This window comes from Caretta caretta, chromosome 1 (genome assembly GCF_965140235.1).
Source record: "Caretta caretta isolate rCarCar2 chromosome 1, rCarCar1.hap1, whole genome shotgun sequence".
Lineage (NCBI taxonomy): Eukaryota > Metazoa > Chordata > Testudines > Cheloniidae > Caretta > Caretta caretta.
The window spans coordinates 81,379,213-81,401,498 of NC_134206.1; the positions used below are offsets into that span (position 1 = coordinate 81,379,213).

General features: G+C 42.8%; 1 protein-coding gene across 1 annotated transcript in view; it reads right to left on the bottom strand.

Moving 5' to 3' along the window:
* FBXL3 (F-box and leucine rich repeat protein 3) overlaps positions 1 to 20,305 on the bottom strand; it is a 34,355-nt gene extending 14,050 nt beyond the window's left edge. Inside the window, exons 1-2 of the mRNA XM_048852631.2 lie at positions 20,033 to 20,305; positions 12,010 to 12,376 (exon numbers count right to left, since the gene is read on the bottom strand). Coding sequence (XP_048708588.2) covers positions 12,010 to 12,375 — 366 coding nt within the window. The 5' untranslated portion in view covers position 12,376; positions 20,033 to 20,305. The remainder of the gene's footprint in view (positions 1 to 12,009; positions 12,377 to 20,032) is intronic.
* Positions 20,306 to 22,286: the final 1,981 nt, after the last annotated feature.

Genomic DNA, 22,286 nt, shown 5'->3' on the forward strand with positions numbered 1-22,286 from the left:
ATCACTGATGAAGATATTGAACAGAACTGGGCTCAGAACTGATCCCTGTGGGACCCCACTCATTATGCCCTTCCAGCATGACTGTGAACCACTGATCATCAGTTAAAAATTACATATGAAGTTAGTCAATACAATAAAGCACCTCAGCCAGTCTATTCCTCTTACAAAAATCCAACCTGCATCAAGTAATAAACAAGCCAATATCCATACAGCCTCAAATCCTATCCCATTTCCTTTATATTCTCCTCCTCACTGAAAGTCCTAAAAACAGATGTGCCTGACAGCATGTCACAAAGTCCAACAGATCTGGGCTATTTCAGATCCAGGGATCAGAGCCACAGAAAAGGGAAAAGAATTACAAATCTGAAGGTGCGCTTCATTGTGAATATCCCACTGGTAGGTCTCTCCCATGATTACAAAAGGAAAGAGTCAGTCTGAGCACCTCTCCTGATCTCATCTGTGGGAATGCTGCTTTGGGAGAAAGGCTTCCTTTCAATTGGGCAGATATCAGGGTCAGTTAGGACCTTGCAGGATGAAATCCAAACACCTAAATTCTACTTGAAAGTCAGCTAGCAAGTAGTGTGGATAACAGCGGGGTCAAATCCTCCTGCCAACCCCACTATTCAGTAAGTGGCTTATATTGCAGTGGTTTCAAATTTTTTTTCTGGGGACCCAGTTGAAGAAAACTGTCGATGCCTGTGACCCAACGGAGCTGGGGCAAAGAGGTTGGGGGTGCAGGAGGGGGCTCTGGGTTTGGGGGGCTCATGGCTGTTGCGGGGGTTGGGGTGCGGGGTTGGGGTGCAGTGGATTGAGGTGCGGGGTTGGGGTGCAGACTTACCTCTGGCGGCTCCCAGTCAGCAGCGCAGAAGCGGGCTTCCCACCTGTCCCGACACCTTGGACCACGCTGCGCCAGAAGTGGCCAGCAGCAGGTCTGGCTCCTAGGTGGAGGCGTGCAAGCGGCTCCGTGCGGCTCTCGCCCAAAGGCGCCACTGGCCAATGGGAGTGCGGAGCCAGTGCTTGGGGTGGGGGCAGTATGTGGAGCCCCATGGTCCCCCTGCTTAGAAGCCAGACCTGCTGCTAGCTGCTTCTGTGGCACAGCACGGTGTCTGAACAGGGAGGCACTATCCTGCCTTAGCTGGGCAGCACCGCCAATGGGACTTTTAACATCCTGGTTAGCATTGCTGACCAGAGTGACTCAGTGCCTTACGTGCCACGACCCAGTACTGGATCGCGACCCAAACTTTGAAAAAAAAATGCTGTTATATTGTAAGACCAACCTAGAGAACACTACAGTAATCTTACTTCCAAGTTTCAGAGTAACAGCTGTGTTAGTCTGTATTCGCAAAAAGAAAAGGAGTACTTGTGGCACCTTAGAGACTAACCAATTTATTTGAGCATAAGCTTTCGTGAGCTACAGCTCACTTCATCGGATGCATACACGATGAAGTGAGCTGTAGCTCACAAAAGCTTATGCTCAAATAAATTGGTTAGTCTCTAAGGTGCCACAAGTACTCCTTTTCTTTTTACTTCCAAGTGACAGACATAATATCAAGAACAGCATGTGAAAGAAGAGTGGCTCCTCTGGTCAAGTGTAGATGGAAAAAAGCTCTCCTGACCAAAACTGCTACTTGATCATCTAAATGCAGCTGCTGTTCTCAAATTCTTAAATTAAGAACTTGAAAAAAAACCAAAAACCCACAATGGGCACACATCCTCAAATTAAGCAAGCTGATAAGACTCTAGCTATAGCTTCCATTTTTCTCCCCCAACCTATCCACATCAGTATCTTGTCTGGATTAGTCCCATTTTGTTCTTATGTACGCCATCGGACTCAGTCCCCTTCATCTGAGATCAAGCAAGATAGAGACAATGTTGAGTATAAACCCTAACCCATACCTCAGCCTCTGAACAGCCCCCCCCCATTTAAAAAAAGGGGTAACAAGATAAAACTGTGGCACCTCTCGTGAGAGGACCCTTGTCAAGGTTCCTTCCCCACTCTGAACTCTAGGGTACAGATGTGGGGACCTGCATGAAAACCTCCTAAGCTTACTTTTACCAGCTTAGGGTAAAACTTCCCCAAGGTACAAACTATTTTTACGCTTTGCCCTTCGACTTCCACTGCCACCACCAAACGTTTATCTGGGTTTATTTTTATTAGGAAAGCATTGTTTGGAAACGTCTTTCCCCCCAAAATCCTCCCAACCCTTGCACCCCACTTCCTGGGGAAGGTTTGGTAAAAATCCTCACCAATTTGCATAGGTGACCACAGACCCAAACCCTTGGATCTTAACAATGAAAAAGCATTCAGTTTCTGAAAAGAAGGATTTTAATAGAAGTAAAAAGAAAAAAAGAATCACCTCTGTAAAATCAGGATGGTAAATACCTTACAGGGTAGTTAAATTCAAAACAGAGAATCCCTCTAGGCAAAACCTTAAGTTACAAAAAGACACACAGACAGGAATATCCATTCTATTCAGCACAGCTTAATTTCTCAGCCATTTAAAGAAATCATAATCTTAACGCATATCTAGCTAGATTACTTACTAAGTTCTAAGACTCCATTCCTGTGCTGTCCCCGGCAAAAGCATCACACAGACAGACACAGACACTTTGTTTTTCTCCCTCCTCCGAGCTTTTGAAAGTATCTTGTCTCTTCATTGGTCATTTTGGTCAGGTGCCAGAGAGGTTATCCTAGCTTTTTAACCCTTTCCAGGTGAAAGGATTTTTCCTCTGGCCAGAAAGGATTTTAAAGGTGTTTACCCTTCCCTTTATATTTATGACAACCCTCATACATTTACCCAAGACAACTACCTGGGACCTCTCAGCCGTGAAGGAACCAAGCCAAACAAGCGCTGACCTATCCATCCCAGTATGTTGCCTGAGCTAAGTCAACTCCACTCACCAAGCAACATTATCAAAGAAGTAATTACATCAGCAGACATATGTTCATTATAGCAAGGAGAATAGAGAATCATGGAAATATACAGCTGGAAAGGACAATTCATTTAGTCTACCCGCCTCAGTTGAGGCAGAATCAAGTATACCTAGATCGTTCCAGACAAATGTTTGTCTAAACTGTTCTTAAAAACTTCCAGAGACAGAGATTTCACCCCATGTCACCGGTTGCAATGCTTTACTATTCTTTTAGTTGGAAAGCATTTCCTAACACCCAGCCTAAATCTCCCTTACTGCACCCTAAACTGATTACTCCTTGTTCTACCCCTAGAGAATAGGGAAAACAATTGATTACCACCCTCTTTATATAATTACCTTTTATTATTTGAGGATTGTTTCCATGTTCCCACCCTAAGCCTTCTCTTGCCTTAAAATGTCCAGGTCTCTAAACTTGTTAAGAAAACATCTGAAGACTTCTTATTTTTGGACTCTTCAGTTTGTTCACTTTTCTTACACTGTGATATTGAAAACTGGACATAGTACTCCATCTGAATCCTCAATAGTGCCAAACAGAGTGGGAACAATTGCCTCCTGTGTCTTACATACAACACCTGTTAATACATCTCAGAATTAAACTAGGTTTTTTGGCATGATTTGTTCTTGACAAATCCATGTTGGCTATTCCCTATCACTTTATTAGGTTTTATTTTTGAGCAAAGATGGTCAACAGATGTAACAAGTATGTCCATCTTTATTTGCATACTGGGCCATCAACCTACATGGCAGCTTACAAAAGTACATTAAAACAAGTTAAAAGACAGTCCTTGCCCTAAAGAGCTTGCAATTTAAACTGACTAGAAAAACATACAAAAACACAGAAAGAAGAGGAGGGTTCCCACTCATTAAGCCTCTCCACCAATACAAAGAGAAGAGATGCATAACCATTAACCCTCTCCCCTAATAAACAAAGATTTCAGATACAGGCTACGTCTATACTACATAGTTCAGTTGACTTAATTAAACTTGACAATCATCCACCACTGTAATTAAACAGCTTTTGTATGTCCACACAATGCTCCTTGTGATGGCAGAGCGCATCCACCATTGGTGCTCTTGCATCAAGAGAGCTACCAACAGCACCCTGCTATCTCATTGTACAATTCACCACCATCTGCCGCTGGGTGCTCTGGGAAGGGATCACAGTGTCTCATAGGGGCAGGCTCACCAGCCCAGGACGCAGTTTTCTCCATCCCATCATTCCATGGGTTTCCGACTATGTTTTGCACTGTTTTTCAACAGCCCCAGTAAATTGCGTGCTGCTATCTGAAAGCATGGATCCTGCATAGCTCTCCTATCTTGTGATGAGCGTCATGAACACAACACAACTGATTCTGCATTATTTCAGGAGCTGCAAATCTGATGACGATGACACAGTGGCGTCTGCCTTGCTGCGAGCAATGGAAAGAAACAATTCAAGATTGCTGTTGGCATTCAAGGAGCAGATGCACATGGTGGACCATTGGTATGGAGCTTGGAAAATAAGAACCAAGTGGTGGGACTGCATCGTAATACAAGTATGGGATGACGAGCAGTGGCTGCAGAACTTTCAGATGCACAAAACTACCTTCCTGCTTATGCTAAACAATCTGTTCCCAGGCCCTAGCAATTCCAGGCCCCAGGGCAGAACAGTCAATTGGCCCTCACACACGCACAAGCTGCACCAGAGCTGATGCAGTCTGCCTGACATTTGGGTGGTGCTGTGCCTGCGCTGGCTGGTGCCTAATGAGCTGCCAGGCTCGCTCTTCCAGCATGGCCAGGGCTTCCACGTGCCTGCCTGCTAGGGTTGCCAACTGTCTAATTGCGTAAATCCAAAGTCCCTTGCCCTGCCCTTTCCCTGAGACCACGCCCCTGTCCCACCCCTTCCTCGAGCCCCTTCTCACTCCATCCCCCCTCCCTCCATCACTTGGTCTTCCACACCTTCACTCACTTTCACCAGGCTGGGGGGTGAAGACTCTAGGAGGGGTGCGTGGGAAGGGGTGCAGGCTCTGGGAAGGGGTGAATGAGGGGGTTATAGGGTCAGTGCTTACCTCGGGCGGCTCTCAAAAGAGACCAGCACACCCCTCTGGCAGCAGCCCCAGGGGGTCTCCATGAGCCACTGCCCGCAGGCACCGCCCCTGCAGCTCCCATTGGCCGCAGTTCCCGGCTAATGGGAGCTGCGGAGTCAGCACTCAGGGTGGGAGCAGCGCTCAGAGACCCCCTGCTCCCCTGGGGCCGTAGGGCCGTTCCGGCCGCTTCTAGGAGTGGCGCGGAGTGAGGGCAGGCAGGAAAGCTGCCTTAGCTCTGCTGCGCTGCCGGGAGCCCCCAGGCCCTTTTAAATTGCCCCTTTTGCCCCCCACCCCTGTCGGCAGGCCTGTCTGTTCCACCTTGTACAGTATTTAGCTGTGACACTCTGAGGGCATGTCTACACTACTAACTTAAGTCGACAACTTATGTTAGGTCGACTTACAGCCAACATAGTAATTACATTGGTGGCTGATGTCCACACTACCCTCCTTCTGCTGGTGATGTGCATCCTCACTAGGAGTGCTTCCACCGACTGAAGAGGGGTGGAGGGGGCTGAGAGTCCAGGAGCAGTGAGCAGCCGCCTGGAGAGAGATGGGACACCCGGGCTCTAGTTATTCAGCTTTCTGGTCAATTTCCACAGCTCCAGCATGGAGCAAGACAGCTTACAGCTAATGTAAGTAATGCAGCGTCTACACAGACAGACACTGCGCCCTCACTACACCGACACAAGCCCTATACCTCTCATGGAGGTGGAGTTATTACATCAATGTAGTGGCGCACTTACATCAGTGGGACAAGGCTATAGTGTGTACACTGACATAACTGAGTTGACATAAGTTGCCTTATATTGACCTAGCGGTGTAGTGTAGACCAGGCCTGAGTATGTTTCCCTGACCTGAAGAAGAGCTCTGTGTAAACTTGAAAGCTTGTATCTTTCACCAACAGAAGTTAGTCCAATACACAATATTGCCTCACCCACTTTGTATCTCTAATGAAAGTGAAACTAATTCTATTTCTTCATCTTCTAACAAGAGTTTACTCTATAGCTAGTAGATAGCTACCCTATCTGCTTCAGCACTGAAAACTCCTACTCCTGGAAAGTCTTCAGATGCACATTAAATTGGTATTAAGAGGTTTTTCGATTGAATGTCCCAGGCCTAGGAAAAAAACCAAAACACAGCTAAGTTTGTTAGAGGTATTTATGTCAACAATACACCATTTCATTCACCATTAAATGCTTGCATTTTTTCCATAAGTTGCATCCAATTTACGAAGTATCACGTTGGAAACAAGGAAGTCTTCTGAATGCTGAAGTGGATGAAATGAAAAAGAGTTGGTGTTGTTATTGCACAAATTCCTCACGTGTCTCTACTGCTTACTAGATGGAGAAATATTCATGATAAAGGTGTCACTAACTTCCTGGTAACAACTCCACAACCTGATTCCAGTGCACAACTGAGCATCACCACATGACTCAGCCCAATGTATTGCTGACCAGTTTAAAAATATAAGCAATTAATTGAGTCAATGGAAAGTTATTTTGGTTGTGACAGACAACATGGCTAAGAAAGGTGCTTGAGCATTTTTGATAAATCAATATCTACTTGTGTTACGGATGTGCTGCCCTTACAATGCAGCTCTTCACAGGCGATTGTTGAGATGTAACAAGTTTCTTATCACTTGTGTAAAAGTGAACGGCATTTTCAAGTTTTTCAAAAACTGGTATCAGCAGCCATTTTTCAGCATCATTTAATACTGCACTCATTTTTGTCCACACTGAGTAAGCCTGGCCAACTCAATGGACATCTTAATTAAATGTTTCAAAGGCCTCCAAATATTCAAGAAGGCTCTTCACGCAGTTGCTGTTGAAGGAGCGGCTCAGTGTTGCCCAAAAGTAATTTGCACTGACATTCTTCATGACAACGTTTTTTGAAAACAAAATTCATTTCACTGCTTGAACCTGTAGCTCAGTCCTTTCAGAGTACGGAAAATGATAGTTCTACTCTGTTTTGATACCAAGAACAAGTTCCTGAACGTTAAAAAAAAATATATCTGCAAAAATTCTGAATGCTGTCCACTTACAAAAGTGGAAGAAAAATAGACAGATAAAATATCATGAGGGAGGGGGAAATCAAATGATCAGTCCTGCATATGTTGCTGCCTACCTTCTTGATGCTTCCAGGGCCAAGACCTTTCTGATGATGAATCTGATCCAGCTTGTAACCTCAGAGTGGCTGTTGCAAATTTTAAACATACAAACAAATAACTCTGATGGATCTAGAAAGTTATAAAACAAGAAGCCTATTCAGTTGTAGAACAATATGGAGTACAATCCCAGCAGTTGAATCAAAATAATTTGCCTCATCATAGTAGAAAGGGCCGAGTCCTCCCTGTACTCTAGCTACAATGGGAGAAAATTTTAACACTTCCATGTACTACTGCATGTGCATAACAAAAGAGCGGTTAGTTTGGAGAATCATCCATTCAAAACCCAGAAGCAGACAAAAGTCCTCCGCTGCGGGGAAACTGGTGACTGTATCACAAGAAGAAAATGGCACATGTGGAGTCAACTCAATATTCATCAGATGAAGAGGAAGGAGACTGATGAATTTGATAATGACAGGAATACAGATGAAGCAGTGGGAGCCAATAAAGAAAACAGAAGCAAGATGCTTGAAGAATTGGCCTGCTCCTTACCTAGCATAAGTACATTTAAAAAATTTTATAGTTGCTGTCTTTGTTTTGTTTCATTTCATTTTTCCTCTTTTGTATCTGTTCAGTAAGACTAATATTCACATGAAAATGCTAATGCAATATTGCAACAGGTAATTATTCCTGAATTTTTTTAGAGCTTGATTTCACTGTTGCATTTTTCTGATTTAAAATAACTCAATTAAGTAACTTTTTTTTGGTAATTAGGCTTAAATATTTAAGGCTACATCCATTGGAGACCACAAAGTCTTACTCCTTTTTAAAAAGAAAAGGAGTACTTGTGGCACCTTAGAGACTAACCAATTTATTTGAGCATGAGCTTTCGTGAGCCGTGGCTCACGAAAGCTCATGCTCAAATAAATTGGTTAGTCTCTAAGGTGCCACAAGTACTCCTTTTCTTTTTGCGAATACAGACTAACACGGCTGTTCCTCTGAAACCTGTCATTACTCCTTTTTGTTACTGTTCAAATAAGGTAGTGCTTTAAAATATCTGATCAGAATGTTTGATTGACCAATTGACTAAATTATTGCCCAACCCATTTTTAGTCAACGAAAAATGAGCAAGTACACACAGAAGCAGTTCTGTTGAAAAGAAGGTACTATTTTTATCATGTCACTTTTTGGACTAGCACTACACTTAAAGTTACTGTATGTAACTTGCTTGCATATCGACATGGGGATGTATTGGTTATTGCAAGTCTGTCCTGTATGGGATGCAGCTGCTCCATGAAGAGTGATGTGAGACATGGTGCATCCAAAAGGCAGAGTGAGAGGGAAACGGAATAAGGTATTTCTATACAGAGACTATGGTCTTGGATAAAGAGAAGCAGGTACTTCTCACTGGCCCAGGTAGCTTCCAGCCATACAGCTGGACACAAATCACCTGCCAGTTGCCACAGTAGAAGTTTAGATTTAAAAAAAAAAAAAAAAAAAGTGAGTTGGTAGAAGGGTTCTAAGCAGAAAGAAATCAATTTAGAAGGGGGAAAGTGAAGGGACTCCAGGCCATGTTGTGCTTTCTCCGGTTCCCCTGTTTAAATTACCCTTAAACTAGACTTATGAAGTGAAGGCAGGGATAGGGGTTGACAGGTCCAACTAGGTGATCATTTCTTGTTAAATTTATGGGTATTTTTTATTACTGCTTTTTCTTTACATTTTTATAATACATTCAGTAGTTCATCAAAACAAAATTGGGAACCCAAGTGAGTTGAATGCAGATTAGTTCACTATTAGTTCAAATATTTGAAGGTGAAAAGAATACTAACAGCAAATCTGGTTTAAGACAGTAGTGAAAGAGAGTTGAGATCTTAATCTGTATTTCTAAACATTAACAACCACCTCCACCGTTTAGCTTAAATGGATACAGTCCATTTGAAATCCCACGTTTTTGTCTGAAGATTTTGTACCTTCTAAAGTTAAAGTTAGAGAGAAAAATAACTACTTTATTTTTGCTGATAGTTAACTGCACTTCCTGTGAGGATGCTAATGCCCAATACACGACTCTCAGAAGAACTCCTGTATATGGTCTGGGAAAGTAACCATAAAACCAGATAGCACAGCAGCATGTAAACAGAGGGAAGGGAGAAGAAGAGAGAGGCCTGAATATTTTTTGGTAGTGTTATTCAGTTCAATACAATAACCTTGTAAAAATAGCTAGAGAAGCAAAAAAGCTCATTAGATTTTTATCGGAATATTTTAATAAAATGAGCATGTGCTATTTAAAGGTTGTATATCTCATACAGTACTTTTTAAAAATTAGTCAATTTCAAGAAATTTGAGCCAATGTCCCTTTAACTCAGCATGACTGCTTGGCGACCTCTAAATCGGAGACACCTAGAATAGATATAGCCAGGGGTTGCCAGACAAGATTGATACACAACAGAAAACTAAACAGGAATTGCCTACTTTTGTATTAATTTTTTTTCTTAAGTCTGTTGAAAATGCAACTACTCCAATCACCAGTTGTCTAGTTTTCCAACTAATCTCACATTTTTGTTTTTTGGAACATCACTTAGATGACCCTTCTGCATTCACTGTTTGACTAACAGTGGTCTTTACCTCAGGCGCAGCCACAAACACAGTCCAACAGGTACAGTGCGTGTGGCTAACTAGTCTTCCTTAAGTCTCCTTAGCCTTATTTAGAAGGAATGCAGGCAGGCAAGAAAAACAGCATCTCCCAAGGATTCAGAGCTTGGGCTCTCAAGAGGTAAAATCATCGTAATCTGGGAATACATTAGTGGCGCAAGTTAAAACACTGGCCTTTGCTTTTCCACATTTACATTAGACTCAAATTCAAGTGGCTATTAATTGCCATTTTGGTGATGAACTACAGAACAAATATGTAGTGATACATTTGTTATATAGGCTAGAACAGGGATACATAGCCAAAGATTGAGCAAGTTTCCTCCTGGTACTCTGCCAATACATCACAATTTTGACTTGGAACTGTGCTACGTTGCAATTCATATACCACAGCAGAAACTGCAAATATTAAACTGAGCCGAGTTGGGTGTTTTGATCTAGACTGGGGTAGTAACCAAAACATCCAAATTTACTCAGTGCCAAGTTTTTAATTTAATTTGTGTGGACAGAAGGAAAGGAGGGGGAGCAAACTACACACAAACACATCCAGATGCCCTTTTGAATAGGATTGGGGAAGAGAAATATGCCAAAATTTTAGGCAAAAGATTTGAGTTTCTTGTGGCTACCAATCCAGCTAGTCTTCTGGGTAGAAAGTATGTCCATCCTAAGACTAAAGGCTGCACTCTTAGGCCACATCTACACTAGTAAGCTTACAGCAGCACAGTAAGCTGCGCCACTGTGAGATCGCTCATTTAGCTGCTCTATGCCAACAGGAGAGAGCTCTCCCATCGACATAATAAAAACAGCTAACATTGCTCAGGGAGGTATGTTGGTGGGAGAAGCTCTCCCATCGACATAGCACTGTTCACACCAGCACTTCTGTTGGTGTAACTTATGGTGCTCACCAGGGTGTTTTTTCCACACCCTGAAAAACATAAGTCACACCAACAAAAGTCATAGCGTAGACATAATCTATAGTGGCACTGCTGTAATGCTGCCACGTATACACTCACTACAGCAACTGCAGGGGATTCTCACATAGCTGTAGTTAATCCACCTCCCCGAGAACGGTAGCTAGTATGATGGAAGAATTCTTCTGTTGACCCAGTGGAGTTTTGGTCAGCATTGCTATGTTTCAGGGAGGTGGACTTTGCACACTTCTCAGACTTAGCCATGATAATATAAGGTTTCAGTGTCAACTAGCTCTAAGTAATTCTTCTGTTTTTGATTCACCTCTCCCATTTCTAGGTCTTCCCCTTCCTTTTATATTTCGTTCTTGACACCTTTTCTGCCAGTCTTTCCCACTCATTTTTGCATTTTACCACCATATCACCTATTTCAGTCTCTTCCTTTTTCCACTCTCATTTTCCCTTCTGCATACATTTTTCTTTCTGTTTCAGCCACCCTCCTTTTCACGCTCTCTCATATGCTTCTTCCTTTCCCTGTTCATCTAGTCAGCCACCTCAACAGGTCAATATCTCTGCTACTGTTCACAGCACTTCCTGCTTCGGATAGGTCCCAGAAGAAACACTATGTGCAGGAACCCAAGTGTGATTATCTGTGGCTGCAGGCCAGACAATAAGGGGGAAAATGAGAAAAAGATACATATTCTGAAAAATCCACTAGCCACGTCTTGCCAATTCTCCACACCAAATAAACCTCCTCCCTGTAATACCACTACACCTTTCATTTGAAAAGTCAGTATGTACTTTGTTATTAATCCCTTTCCACTCATTAAGTTCCTTTGTTCTACAAGGAAACATTCTGAAGAAAGGAGATACATAAAAATCACAACTACCCATATCACTTTATACTGACAATACTCATGATTAGGATGGTCTTTTAACTTTGCACTTACAGGCTTTTAAAATGGAAGCTGTTTTTCTAAGTGAATTAGGAAACGTCATTATGTTAAAATGCTTTGTTCACAACTATATATAGTCATTGTTCACTTAATCAATAATGCTACTTTTTTTCCAATTATTGCTTCTTGGATAAGTGAAATCTCTTACAACTCATACTATGAAATTTATCCGGATAACTAGGAAAGCTATCAAGACTGTGAAAGCTATCTTGGAGTATTCAAGAAATACTATTTTGTTATCTTCAGCCATGTCATACACAAATAAAAAGGAGTTTTAAGAATTGTTTAAATTTAATAGAACTGCAATAAACTTGTTCAATTTCAAACCTTATTTGAAATGCAAATCAATTTTTTTAATTACTCATTTTCAAACATAAGAATGTAAAAGATGTTACCTTGAAGCTAACATACTGCAGATGATTGGAATGCCTTTTAATAATTTGATTGATAAGCTCAGGATGCGTAGCCCTCAAATAAGATGTAGCTGGTTGATTCAGTTCAAACTCAAAACATCTCCAGAGATCAGGCATATGAAACACCTGATTCCATCTTCGGCAGACTTGGGATGCATGAGCACGATCAAGAAGAGGTAAGTACTGAAACACCTGCAGAATAATGTCTGGAAGGAGGTTACCCCAATCAGGACTCAGAGAGATCTCAGTGGATTCTTCATCTGTAATCTTCTGTTTCTTAGATTCTCCTCCAATCTCCTCCTCTGATGAACTATTGTTGGCCTCACTATTTTTCCTTCCTCGTTTCATTCTATCAAAATAAGAAAAATGTATTACTCTCCATACCTCCACAGAATACAGAGACATTAAGTACTTACAGCACAAAGGGGTCCTGGTCCCAGGCACCATGGAAATACACATCACAGGATAGAATTTTCACAAGAGAAGTTTCCTCTTGCTACATCAACGTCAAGTCAAAACTGAAAAATGTGGAAAATGCTATGGTGAAACGGAATTTTTTTCAAAATAGGAGCTATCAACCCTGTGACAGCTTATTTCTATGCTACCTAACGGTGTTTCTTTCGTAAGTCTGGAAGAGAAGTCATCTTGGATATTATCTTAACATATGAAAGCATTGTACCTTCCACAGTTACAAGTAAAATTTAAGATTAATGAAACCAAAAGATTAGAGAAAAAACTCTTTTCAGATTGTTCAATTCTGGGTTTGATAGCCAATTTCACTATTTTGTGAATGGTCAGTTGCACTTCCCGTCTCACTACTAGCGCGAAGACATTATGTGTGCACTCTTCCTCAGACCCTATAAGAGACACTGTATCCTTGCTACTACACATCCCCTCCCAAATCAATGAGTCTCAATCCTGACTTGACCATCACATTTTAGGGTGAAAAAAATAGTTTTGGTTCCAGGTCCATTCAATTGGCACTTTCTTTGCTGAGACTACGAAGGTGCCAATTAGTGCTAACTTCTAAACAGCTACATTTCATGAATATTAGTGAAGTTTAATTCTTGGGCTAAACATCTAGATGAGCACCACAGTTTACATTCTAATTAGATATTCAAAATGTTATTCTATTAAGTTGAATAGATGTGATATGGCAAACAGGTACCCAATTCTCAACAGTATGCATTTCTTTTAAAACATGGTGTTCTGCAACTTCTACCTTGCTTTGCCTATTATGGGGGGAAATAATAAATTAAGAAAATAAGTTATGGACAGGGATAAAATTTAGGGTCAGATTTTGTAAGCCCATTTTAAAATGAAGATAACATTTAGGATGTTTTTAGAGTTACAGATGTCAGCTTCGAAACCAAAATTAAAACAGTTTGTGCCCATTAATCCTTTACTTTTACTTTAGTGCTCTGATGTATTAAGATAGAATAATGAAATTAAAAAAAAAGAAAAAAAACCCAAGAATTTGTCAAATGTCAAGTCCTGACTTCAGCAGTTTTTCAAAGACTCGGAACATGAGATCACAATAAATTGACATGGCCTGTATAATATCTCATTCCCAGTCCTCCAAATACTGGGGCAGTCCTACAGGAAAAACCCCCAAACCTTCTGTAAAAAGACAGACATCTTCAGTCAGAAAATGACTATTCAGGTACTATGGTTAAGGTCAATAATATATTGTCAGTTTGAAGCTTGGAAAGTTACTTGTGCAATTCCCAACAAGCTTTCATTTGCTAAATGTTTCAGCGAACTGATTATAAAAAAAGCATTATAGCTGACAAAAAAAAGTGAAACGTTTATCACAGATATAGTTGCTAGATAGCACAAAAGGATGCATAAAGTAAAATATGGTAAGGAATATTCATTGCTCCCTCAACTACATTTCCTAGCTATTCTCCCCTCCCCATCACAACCATATTGTTCAAAGTTATTTTTGAGCATGAGTCAAAGTAACAGAGAGAAAGCATGGTCAGACGCTCTGTTTGTAACATGAAATAATCAAATTTGAACATATACTGACAAGTTGCGTTTCCATGTCCTTATCCTTTCAATATCCCTGTTCTATCCCAGAATTGGCAGCATTCACAACACAAGCTTATTTTGATAAAGCACTACTGTAAACACATTCTCATGCACTTACTTAATTTATCCACAATGATCCATAAACTCATGAACATAAGCGTGCAGAAAGTCATTACTACTGTGCTGCAATAGGCTATTCATCTGAAATTTCTGACCAAGCTGCAGATGACTTTCTATTTGTATAGAGGAAGCAAAGGGCCCAGCATAGTAATGAATAATGTATTTGCCAGTTTTTGCTCCTCTATGGATTGGGTGCATTCTGCAACTGTATAGGCAGGTTAATTAAAATTCAGGTCCAATCAAGGTTAGATTAACTGCCACAGAAGCATCACACGGTCAACAGGGCATTTCTACTAGATTGGTAATCCATCACATTCTCTATATAGACACACTTCAGGCAATCTGCTCAGTAGAAGGGCCGATTGAGAACCAAAGCACTATTTTCCAGTCACAAGTGTACCCTTGAATCTATATGGTGATCTTTAGTGGGATTCTGCCTGTTCCTAGAGAAGGGCAACAAAGGTGTGACAAGATTATGACTATCAACAAATGGCTTAGGCAGTGGTGCTATAAGAAGGGCTTTGGGATGTATGGCCACTGGGAGGCATTCATGGACAGAGGACAGTTCTCTCAGGATGGACTTCATCTGAGTAGGGAAGGAAATAGACTTCTAGGATGGAGGCTGGCACAACTGATTAAGAAACCTTTAAACTAGGAATCTGGGGAAGATGGTTGGGAGATGTCCAGGTAATCTCCACACCGGATTTTAGCATAGAGAGGGAAGAAAACGAATTAAGAAAGGATACAACCGTGGGTAGGAGAATGTATATAAGGAGGAAGAAAAGGAGTACTTGTGGCACCTTAGAGACTAACCAATTTATTTGAGCATAAGCTTTTGTGAGCTACAGCTCACTAACATGGCTGTTACTCTGAAACCTATAAGGAGGAAGGGCAGTGTGGATACCAGTCTAATAGGTTATACTGGCTGTAGAATGACCGTGCCTAATAGGGTACAGAATGTGAGCGAGGCCAAACAGCAAAAATTAAGGTGTTTGTACACCGATGCGAGGAGCCTAGGTAACAAAATGGAGGAACTAGAGCTACTGGTGCAGGAAGTGAAACCAGATATTATAAGGATAACAGAAACATGGTGGAATAGTCGTCATGACTGGACTACAGGTATTGAAGGGTATGTGCTGTTTAGGAAAGACCGAAATAAAGGTAAAGGTGGTGGAGTAGCATTGTATATCAATGATGAGGTAGAATGTAAAGAAATAAGAAGCGATGGAATGGATAAGACAGAGTCTGTCTGGGCAAAAGTTACAATGGGGAAGAAAACTATTAGAGCCTCCACTGGGATAGTGCTTGGGGTGTGCTATAGACCGCCGGGATCTAATTTGGATATGGATAGAGCCCTTTTTAATCTTTTTAATAAAGTAAATACTAATGGAAACTGTGTGATCATGGGAGACTAACTTTCCAGATATAGACTGGAGGACGAGTGCTAGTCATAATAGGGCTCAGATTTTCCTAGATGCGATAGCTGATGGATTCCTTCATCAAGTAGTTGCTGAACCAACTAGAGGGGATGCCATTTTAGATTTGGTTTTGGTGAGTAGTGAGAACCTCATAGAAGAAATGGTTGTAGGGGACAATCTTGGTTCAAGTGATCATGAGTTAATTCAGTTCAAACTGAACAGAAGGATTAACAAATATAAATCTGCAACTAGGGTTTTTGATTTCAAAAGGGCTGACTTTCAAAAATTAAGGAAATTAGTTAAGGAAGTGGATTGGACTGAAGAATTTATGGATCTAAAAGGCAGAGGAAGCCTGGGATTACTTTAAATCAAAGCTGCAGAAGCTATCGGAAGCCTGCATCCCAAGAAAGGGGAAAAAATTCATAGGGAGGAGTTGTAGACCAAGCTGGATGAGCAAGCATCTCAGAGAGGTGATTAAGAAAAAGCAGAAAGTGTACAGGGAGTGTAAGATGGGAGAGATCAGCAAGGAAAGCTACGTTATTGAGGTCAGAACATGTAGAGATAAAGTGAGACAGGCTAAAAGTCAAGCAGAGTTGGACCAATAGTAAAAGGTTCTATAGCCGTATAAATAAGAAGGACCACTAAACACTGAGGATGGAGTGGAGGTCAAGGATAATCTACGCATGGCCCAATATCTAAACAAATCTTTAGCCTTATTAAAGACTGAGGCAAAGTAGGATCTTAGGGATAATGGTAGCATGACAAATGGGAATGAGGATATGGAGGTAGATATTACCATATCTGAGGTAGAAGCGAAACTCGAACAGTTTAATGGGACTAACTCGGGGGGCCCAGATAATCTTCATCCAAGAATATTAAAGGAATTGGCACATGAAATTGCAAGCCCATTAGCAAGAATTTTTAATGAATCTGTAAACTCAGGGGTTGTACCGTATGATTGGAGAATTGCTAACACAGTTCCTATTTTTAAGAAAGGGAAAAAAAGTGATCCGGGTAACTATAGGCCTGTTAGTTTGACATCTGTAGTATGCAAGGTTTTGGAAAAATTTTTGAAGGTGAAAGTAGTTAAGGACATTGAAGTCAATGGTAAATGGGAAAAAGTACAACATGGTTTTACAAAAGGTAGATCGTGCCAAACCAACCTGATCTCCTTCTTTGAGAAAGTAACAGATTTTTTAGACAAAGGAAACGCAGTGGATCTAATTTACCTAGATTTCAGTAAGGCATTTGATACCATGCCACATGGGGAATTATTAGCTAAATTGGAAAAGATGGGGATCAATATGAAAATTGAAAGATGGATAAGGAATTGGTTAACAGGGAGACTACAGCGGGTCCTAATGAAAGGTGAACTCTCAGGCTGGAGGAAGGTTACCAATGGAGTTCCTCAGGGATCAGTTTTGGGACCAATCTTTTTATTACTGACCTCGGCACAAAAAGTGGGAGTGTGCTAATAAAGTTTGCTGATCGTACAAAGCTGGGAGGTATTGCCAATTTAGAGAAGGACAGGGATACCCTACAGGAGGATCTGGATGACCTTGTAAACTGGAGTAATAGGATGAAATTTAATAGTGAGAAGTGTAAGGTTATGCATTTAGGGATTAATAACAAGAATTTTAGTTATAAGCTGGGGACACATCAATTAGAAGTAACAGAGGAGGAGAAGGGCCTTGGGAGTACTGGTTGATCATAGGATGACTATGAGCCGCCAATGTGATATGGCCGTGAAAAAAAACTAATGCGGTCTTGGGATGCATCAGGCGAGGTATTTCCAGTAGGGATAAGGAGATTTTAGTACCGTTATACAAGGCATTGGTGAGACCTCACCTGGAATACTGTGTGCAGTTCTGGTCTCCCATGTTTAAGAAGGATGAATTCAAACTGGAACAGGTACAGAGAAGGGCTACTAGGATGATCCGAGGAATGGAAAATCAGTCTTATGAAAGGAGACTCAAGGAGCTTGGCTTGTTTAGCCTAACTAAAAGAAGGTTGAGGGGAGATATGATTGCTCTCTATAAATATATCAGAGGGATAAATACCAGAGAGGGAGAGGAATTATTTAAGCTCAGTACCAATGTGGACACAAGAACAAATGGATATAAACTGGTCATTGGGAAGTTTAGACTTGAAGTTAGATGAAGGTTTCTAACCATCAGAGGAGTGAAGTTTTGGAATAGCCTTCCAAGGGAAGCAGTGGGGGCAAAAGACCTATCTGGCTTTAAGATTAAACTCGATAAGTTTATGGAGGAGATGGTATGATAGGATAACATGATGTTGGTAATTAATTGATCTTTAATTATTCATAGTAAATAGGCCCAATGGCCAGTGATGGGATGTTAGATGGGGTGGGATCTGAGTTACCCAGGAAAGAATTTTCTGTAGTATCTGGCAGGTGAATCTTGCCCATATGCTCAGGGTTTAGCTGATCGCCATATTTGGGGTTGGGAAGGAATTTTCCTCCAGGGCAGATTGGAAGAGGCCCTGGAGGTTTTTCGCCTTCCTCTGAAGCATAGGGCACGGGTCACTTGCTGGAAGATTCTCTGCTCCTTGAAGTGTTTAAACCACGATTTGAGAACTTCAACAGCTCAGACATAGGTGAGAGGTTTATCGCAGGAGTGGGTGGGTGAGATTCCGTGTCCTGCGTTGTGCAGGAGGTCGGACTAGATGATCATAATGATCCCTTTTGACCTTAGTATCTATGAATCTATTTGCCACAGACAGCAGTGGCGAAAAGAAACAAAATTAAATTCTGAAAACGCTCAATTACTGAAATCTATGGTGCACAAAGAACTGAACATAGACAGTAATCCTGATTAGACTTCAAAAGTACTATATTATGGAACTTTTTGCACTTGAGCATACAGTTCATTAAAAGCATATTTTTTGCAACAGAATGTAGGAACAGATATAATTTTTATTTTATACATGATTAAGATATCAGGATTTTTTTTTTAAAGTGTAGGCTGCAATATTGAGACCAGTTCCATCAATAAATTTTTTAAAAAAAGTTTAAGTATCATTTGTCCACAGAAAAGATCCAAAGTGGATGCCATTAAGGAAAATGAGGCCATTCGTCCTGCAGACCAAATTTAAGAAAAAAATAAATTCAGTCAGGTAATTAACCAAACTTGGCCTTGTGTTTCTGAAATACCAAACATTCCACCATACTGAATCCTGAAACAATTACAGACAACAGCAAACAGTGAAAGGCAACACTGGACACAGCAGACAACATTTTCACGATGAAAAAAAAATCACAACATGGGTGTCATCATTTGAGCAGACATTAACAGATGAACATTTTCCATATGCTTAAAGTACCAAACAAACCCTATTAATAATACTCTCCAGCTTGCCTAGGACACAATATGTTACTGACAAGTTCTTTCCAAATCATAGCCTGTAATGAACTTGGCTGAAAAAGATATACAGTGTAAAACCAGTCATAACAAAGTGTCACTATAGAAGAGATTTAGCTTCACTTAATACTTTTCTGCTTATCTGATTCATCAAGATATTTTCTCAAGAGATTTCTCAATACAGATTAGTTTATTTGGTACCTGCGATTTTCCCAGATGCCAAGTCTGGGCATATGCTACAATAACTTGCTTGCAATGCAAATCACACTCCAAAGCAATTAGGCAGTTCAGTCATTAATTCAGATGAGAAATAAAGCAGATGTTGTTTAACGTTCAAGTTTTGAGTGTTGAGAAAGGCACAGACACAATAGAAGCCGACCAATGATAGTCAACGTTTTAATGCAAGCCAACTTCCTTCACATGAACAAACCGAACAGATGCTGAGCGGGCTTGTTGTGCCTGCGTTTGGGATGAAGCATTAAGAGTGCGTGGAAGAGAAACAGAACAAGGGCTGGTGGTCTGGGGCCGCGACAAGCAGTCATTAGAGCACCTACAACTACAGCTAGGGAAGTTTACTGCTGTTCTTCAACAGGAAGCAACATCAGTGCACGGGATGCTTTGCAAATAAGCAGCCCTGCCCCAGCTCGCTTACGACAATTAACCTGGCGCCACAATTATTACTTGGAAAATACTCCCCCTCCGCCACCCCAACGGCGCTTCTAGCCGGGCTGGCCGCCCCCCAGGTGCCCGTGTGCATCACCGGGATGCGCGTGTTAGGTACGGCCAAGCGCCCCCCGGCTCGGATAACCCCCCGGCTCCAGGCAGCACGGACGGACTGACAGCGAGCCCCGGGAGGGGCGGGCCGCCCGAGCTGCGCCGCGCCAAGCACTGGGTCTCCGCTCTGTGCGGACTCACGCTGCCCGGCCCCGCGGAGACGAGGGACCTGCCAGCACCGGGGTCTGCCTCTGGGCAGCTGGGAGAAAAGACAGCTCCATCACCCCTCCTCCCATCGCCGGCCCGTCAGCCTCTACCCTCAGGGCCCCAGCCCCTCACCTGGCGGCGGCGGCGGCGGCGGCTCCCTGCTGCGCTTCACGCTAACCTGGGCCCAGGCCACACTGGCGCCTCCGCTCCCGCCGCATCAGCAGCTCTGGCAAGCAGCGTCCCGCCTCCCACCAGCCAAACAAGCTTCCCGCGGCGGCTCCGGCTCCGTCCTTTCGCTCCCTCCGCCCCCTTGTTTATTTCACGGCGGCGGAAGCTGCCCCGCACAGCACCCAAAATGGCGGCGGCTTGGCCCGGGAGCCTCGCGCGGCCTCGCGAGCGCGCCCGGCAACAAGCTCCGCCCCTGGGGGTGCGCTGTGGGCGGGCGCGAGTCATCCCTTTCAACGGCCCTCGGCGAGCCGTTGGCCGGTTCGACTTCGCTGTGGCCGCCAGCCTGGGGACGGGAACTCCTTCCACTCCGCAGTCCCTCGGCAGAGGAGGCCGGCTTGGCCGGGGGCTGAGCTGTGGCCTCCCCTGTGATGACCCCGTGGGGTTTATAACCAAACCACCCCTCCAGGCCGCCGGAAGCCATGAGTTGGGCCTGGGAGCCGCGGGGGATCTCGCTCTCGCTCTTGTTATTTGAACCGCCTCTCCTGGGTGTTGATGGCAGCGTCACCCACAGAAGCTACCGGACGGGAGCGGGCGGAGCGCCGGAGCAGCAAGGGCGCGCCGCCGCTGGGCGCCGTTTGGGAGCGTGTGCTGCCCTGCAGCTGCCGGAGTGGTGGTGGTGGTGCTGGTGGTCGGTGCTGGTGATGACAGACAAAGTCACGTTTCGTTTTGTCTTACGACTGGGCAGGGGACCAACCGTAAAAAGGCAGGATGGTCCAGCTTAAAACTAAACAAGTGGTCTGCTGCCGGTGCCTGCCCCCGTGAGGCGCGTTTTGACTCTTGCCGCAGGAGTTCTCCTACCTGGCCCCCGCATCTCGCTGGCCAGCAATTGACTCTGCCTTGAACCCCCAAATTAGGCACTATTATCAGTAGTCCTGTAGTGCCATTGAGGAGGCCCAGTCATAGATGAAGACTGCATTGTGCTAGGTGCTGTACAAACAGAACAAAGTCACAGGCCCTGCCTCAAAGAGCTTACAGTCCGAGATGAGAAAACAGATGCATGCAGGCAGATAGGTGAGCATAAGAAAACAGTAAAAGAGTACTGGTGAGAGGGCCTGGTTACACCAGCCAATCCTGCCCCCTTCTACCACCATGCCCCTCCTGGGACTTTCACCCTACCAGTACCAGGCTGGGGGAAGGGTTTGGGAGCTGTCCTGTTGGTTATGAGCCGGGGAGAAGGGAACAGTTACCCTGAGCTGCTGGGCTCTTCCTGCTTGATCTAGAAAAAGGGGTAAACTGAGAAGGCAAAGTTTGTTGATGATACAAAATTAAGATAGTTAAGTCTAAAGCACACTATGAAAAGTTATAAAGGGATCTCACAAACAGGGTGAGTGGGCAAAAAAATGGCAGCTGAAGTTCAATGTTGATAAATGCAGAGTAATACACACTGGAAAATATAATGCCGACTATACTTAAAAAGTGATGGGGTCTAAATGACTTGTTACCACTCAAGAAAGAGATCTTGGCATCACTGTGGATAGTTCTCTGAAAACATCTGCTCACTGTGCAGCAGCAGTCAAAAAGCTAAAAGAATGTTCGGAAGCATTGGGAATACTTGAATACTGCATGCTGTTCTGGTCACCCCATCTAAAAAAAATGGAAATGGAAAAGGTTCAGAACAAAAATTATTAAGGGTATAGAGTAGCTTATATGAGAGGAGAGAGAACAAAAATTGGGACTATTCAGCTTGGAACAGAGACAGCCAAGGGAGGATATGATAATAGCAGTCTATAAAATCATGAATGGTGTGGAGAAAGTGAATAAGGAAGTGTTATTTACCCCTTCACATAGTACAAGAACCAAGGGTCACCCAATGAAATTAGGCAGCAGGTTTAAAGCAAACAAAAGGAAGTACTTTGTCACACAGTGCACCGTCAACCTATGGACCTCATTGCCAGCGGATGTTGTGAAGGCCAAAATTATAACTGGATTAAAAAAAGAATTAGATAAATTCATGGTGGATAGGTTCATTAGTGGCTATTAGCCAAGGTGGTCAGTGATGCAACTCCATGCACTAGGTGTCCCTATACCTCTGACTGCCAGATGCTGAAACTGGATGACGGGGATGTATCACTTGATGATTGCCTTGTTTTATTCATTCCTTTTGAAGCATCTGTTGTTGGCTACTGACAAAAGACAGGATGGATGCGTGGCTAGATGA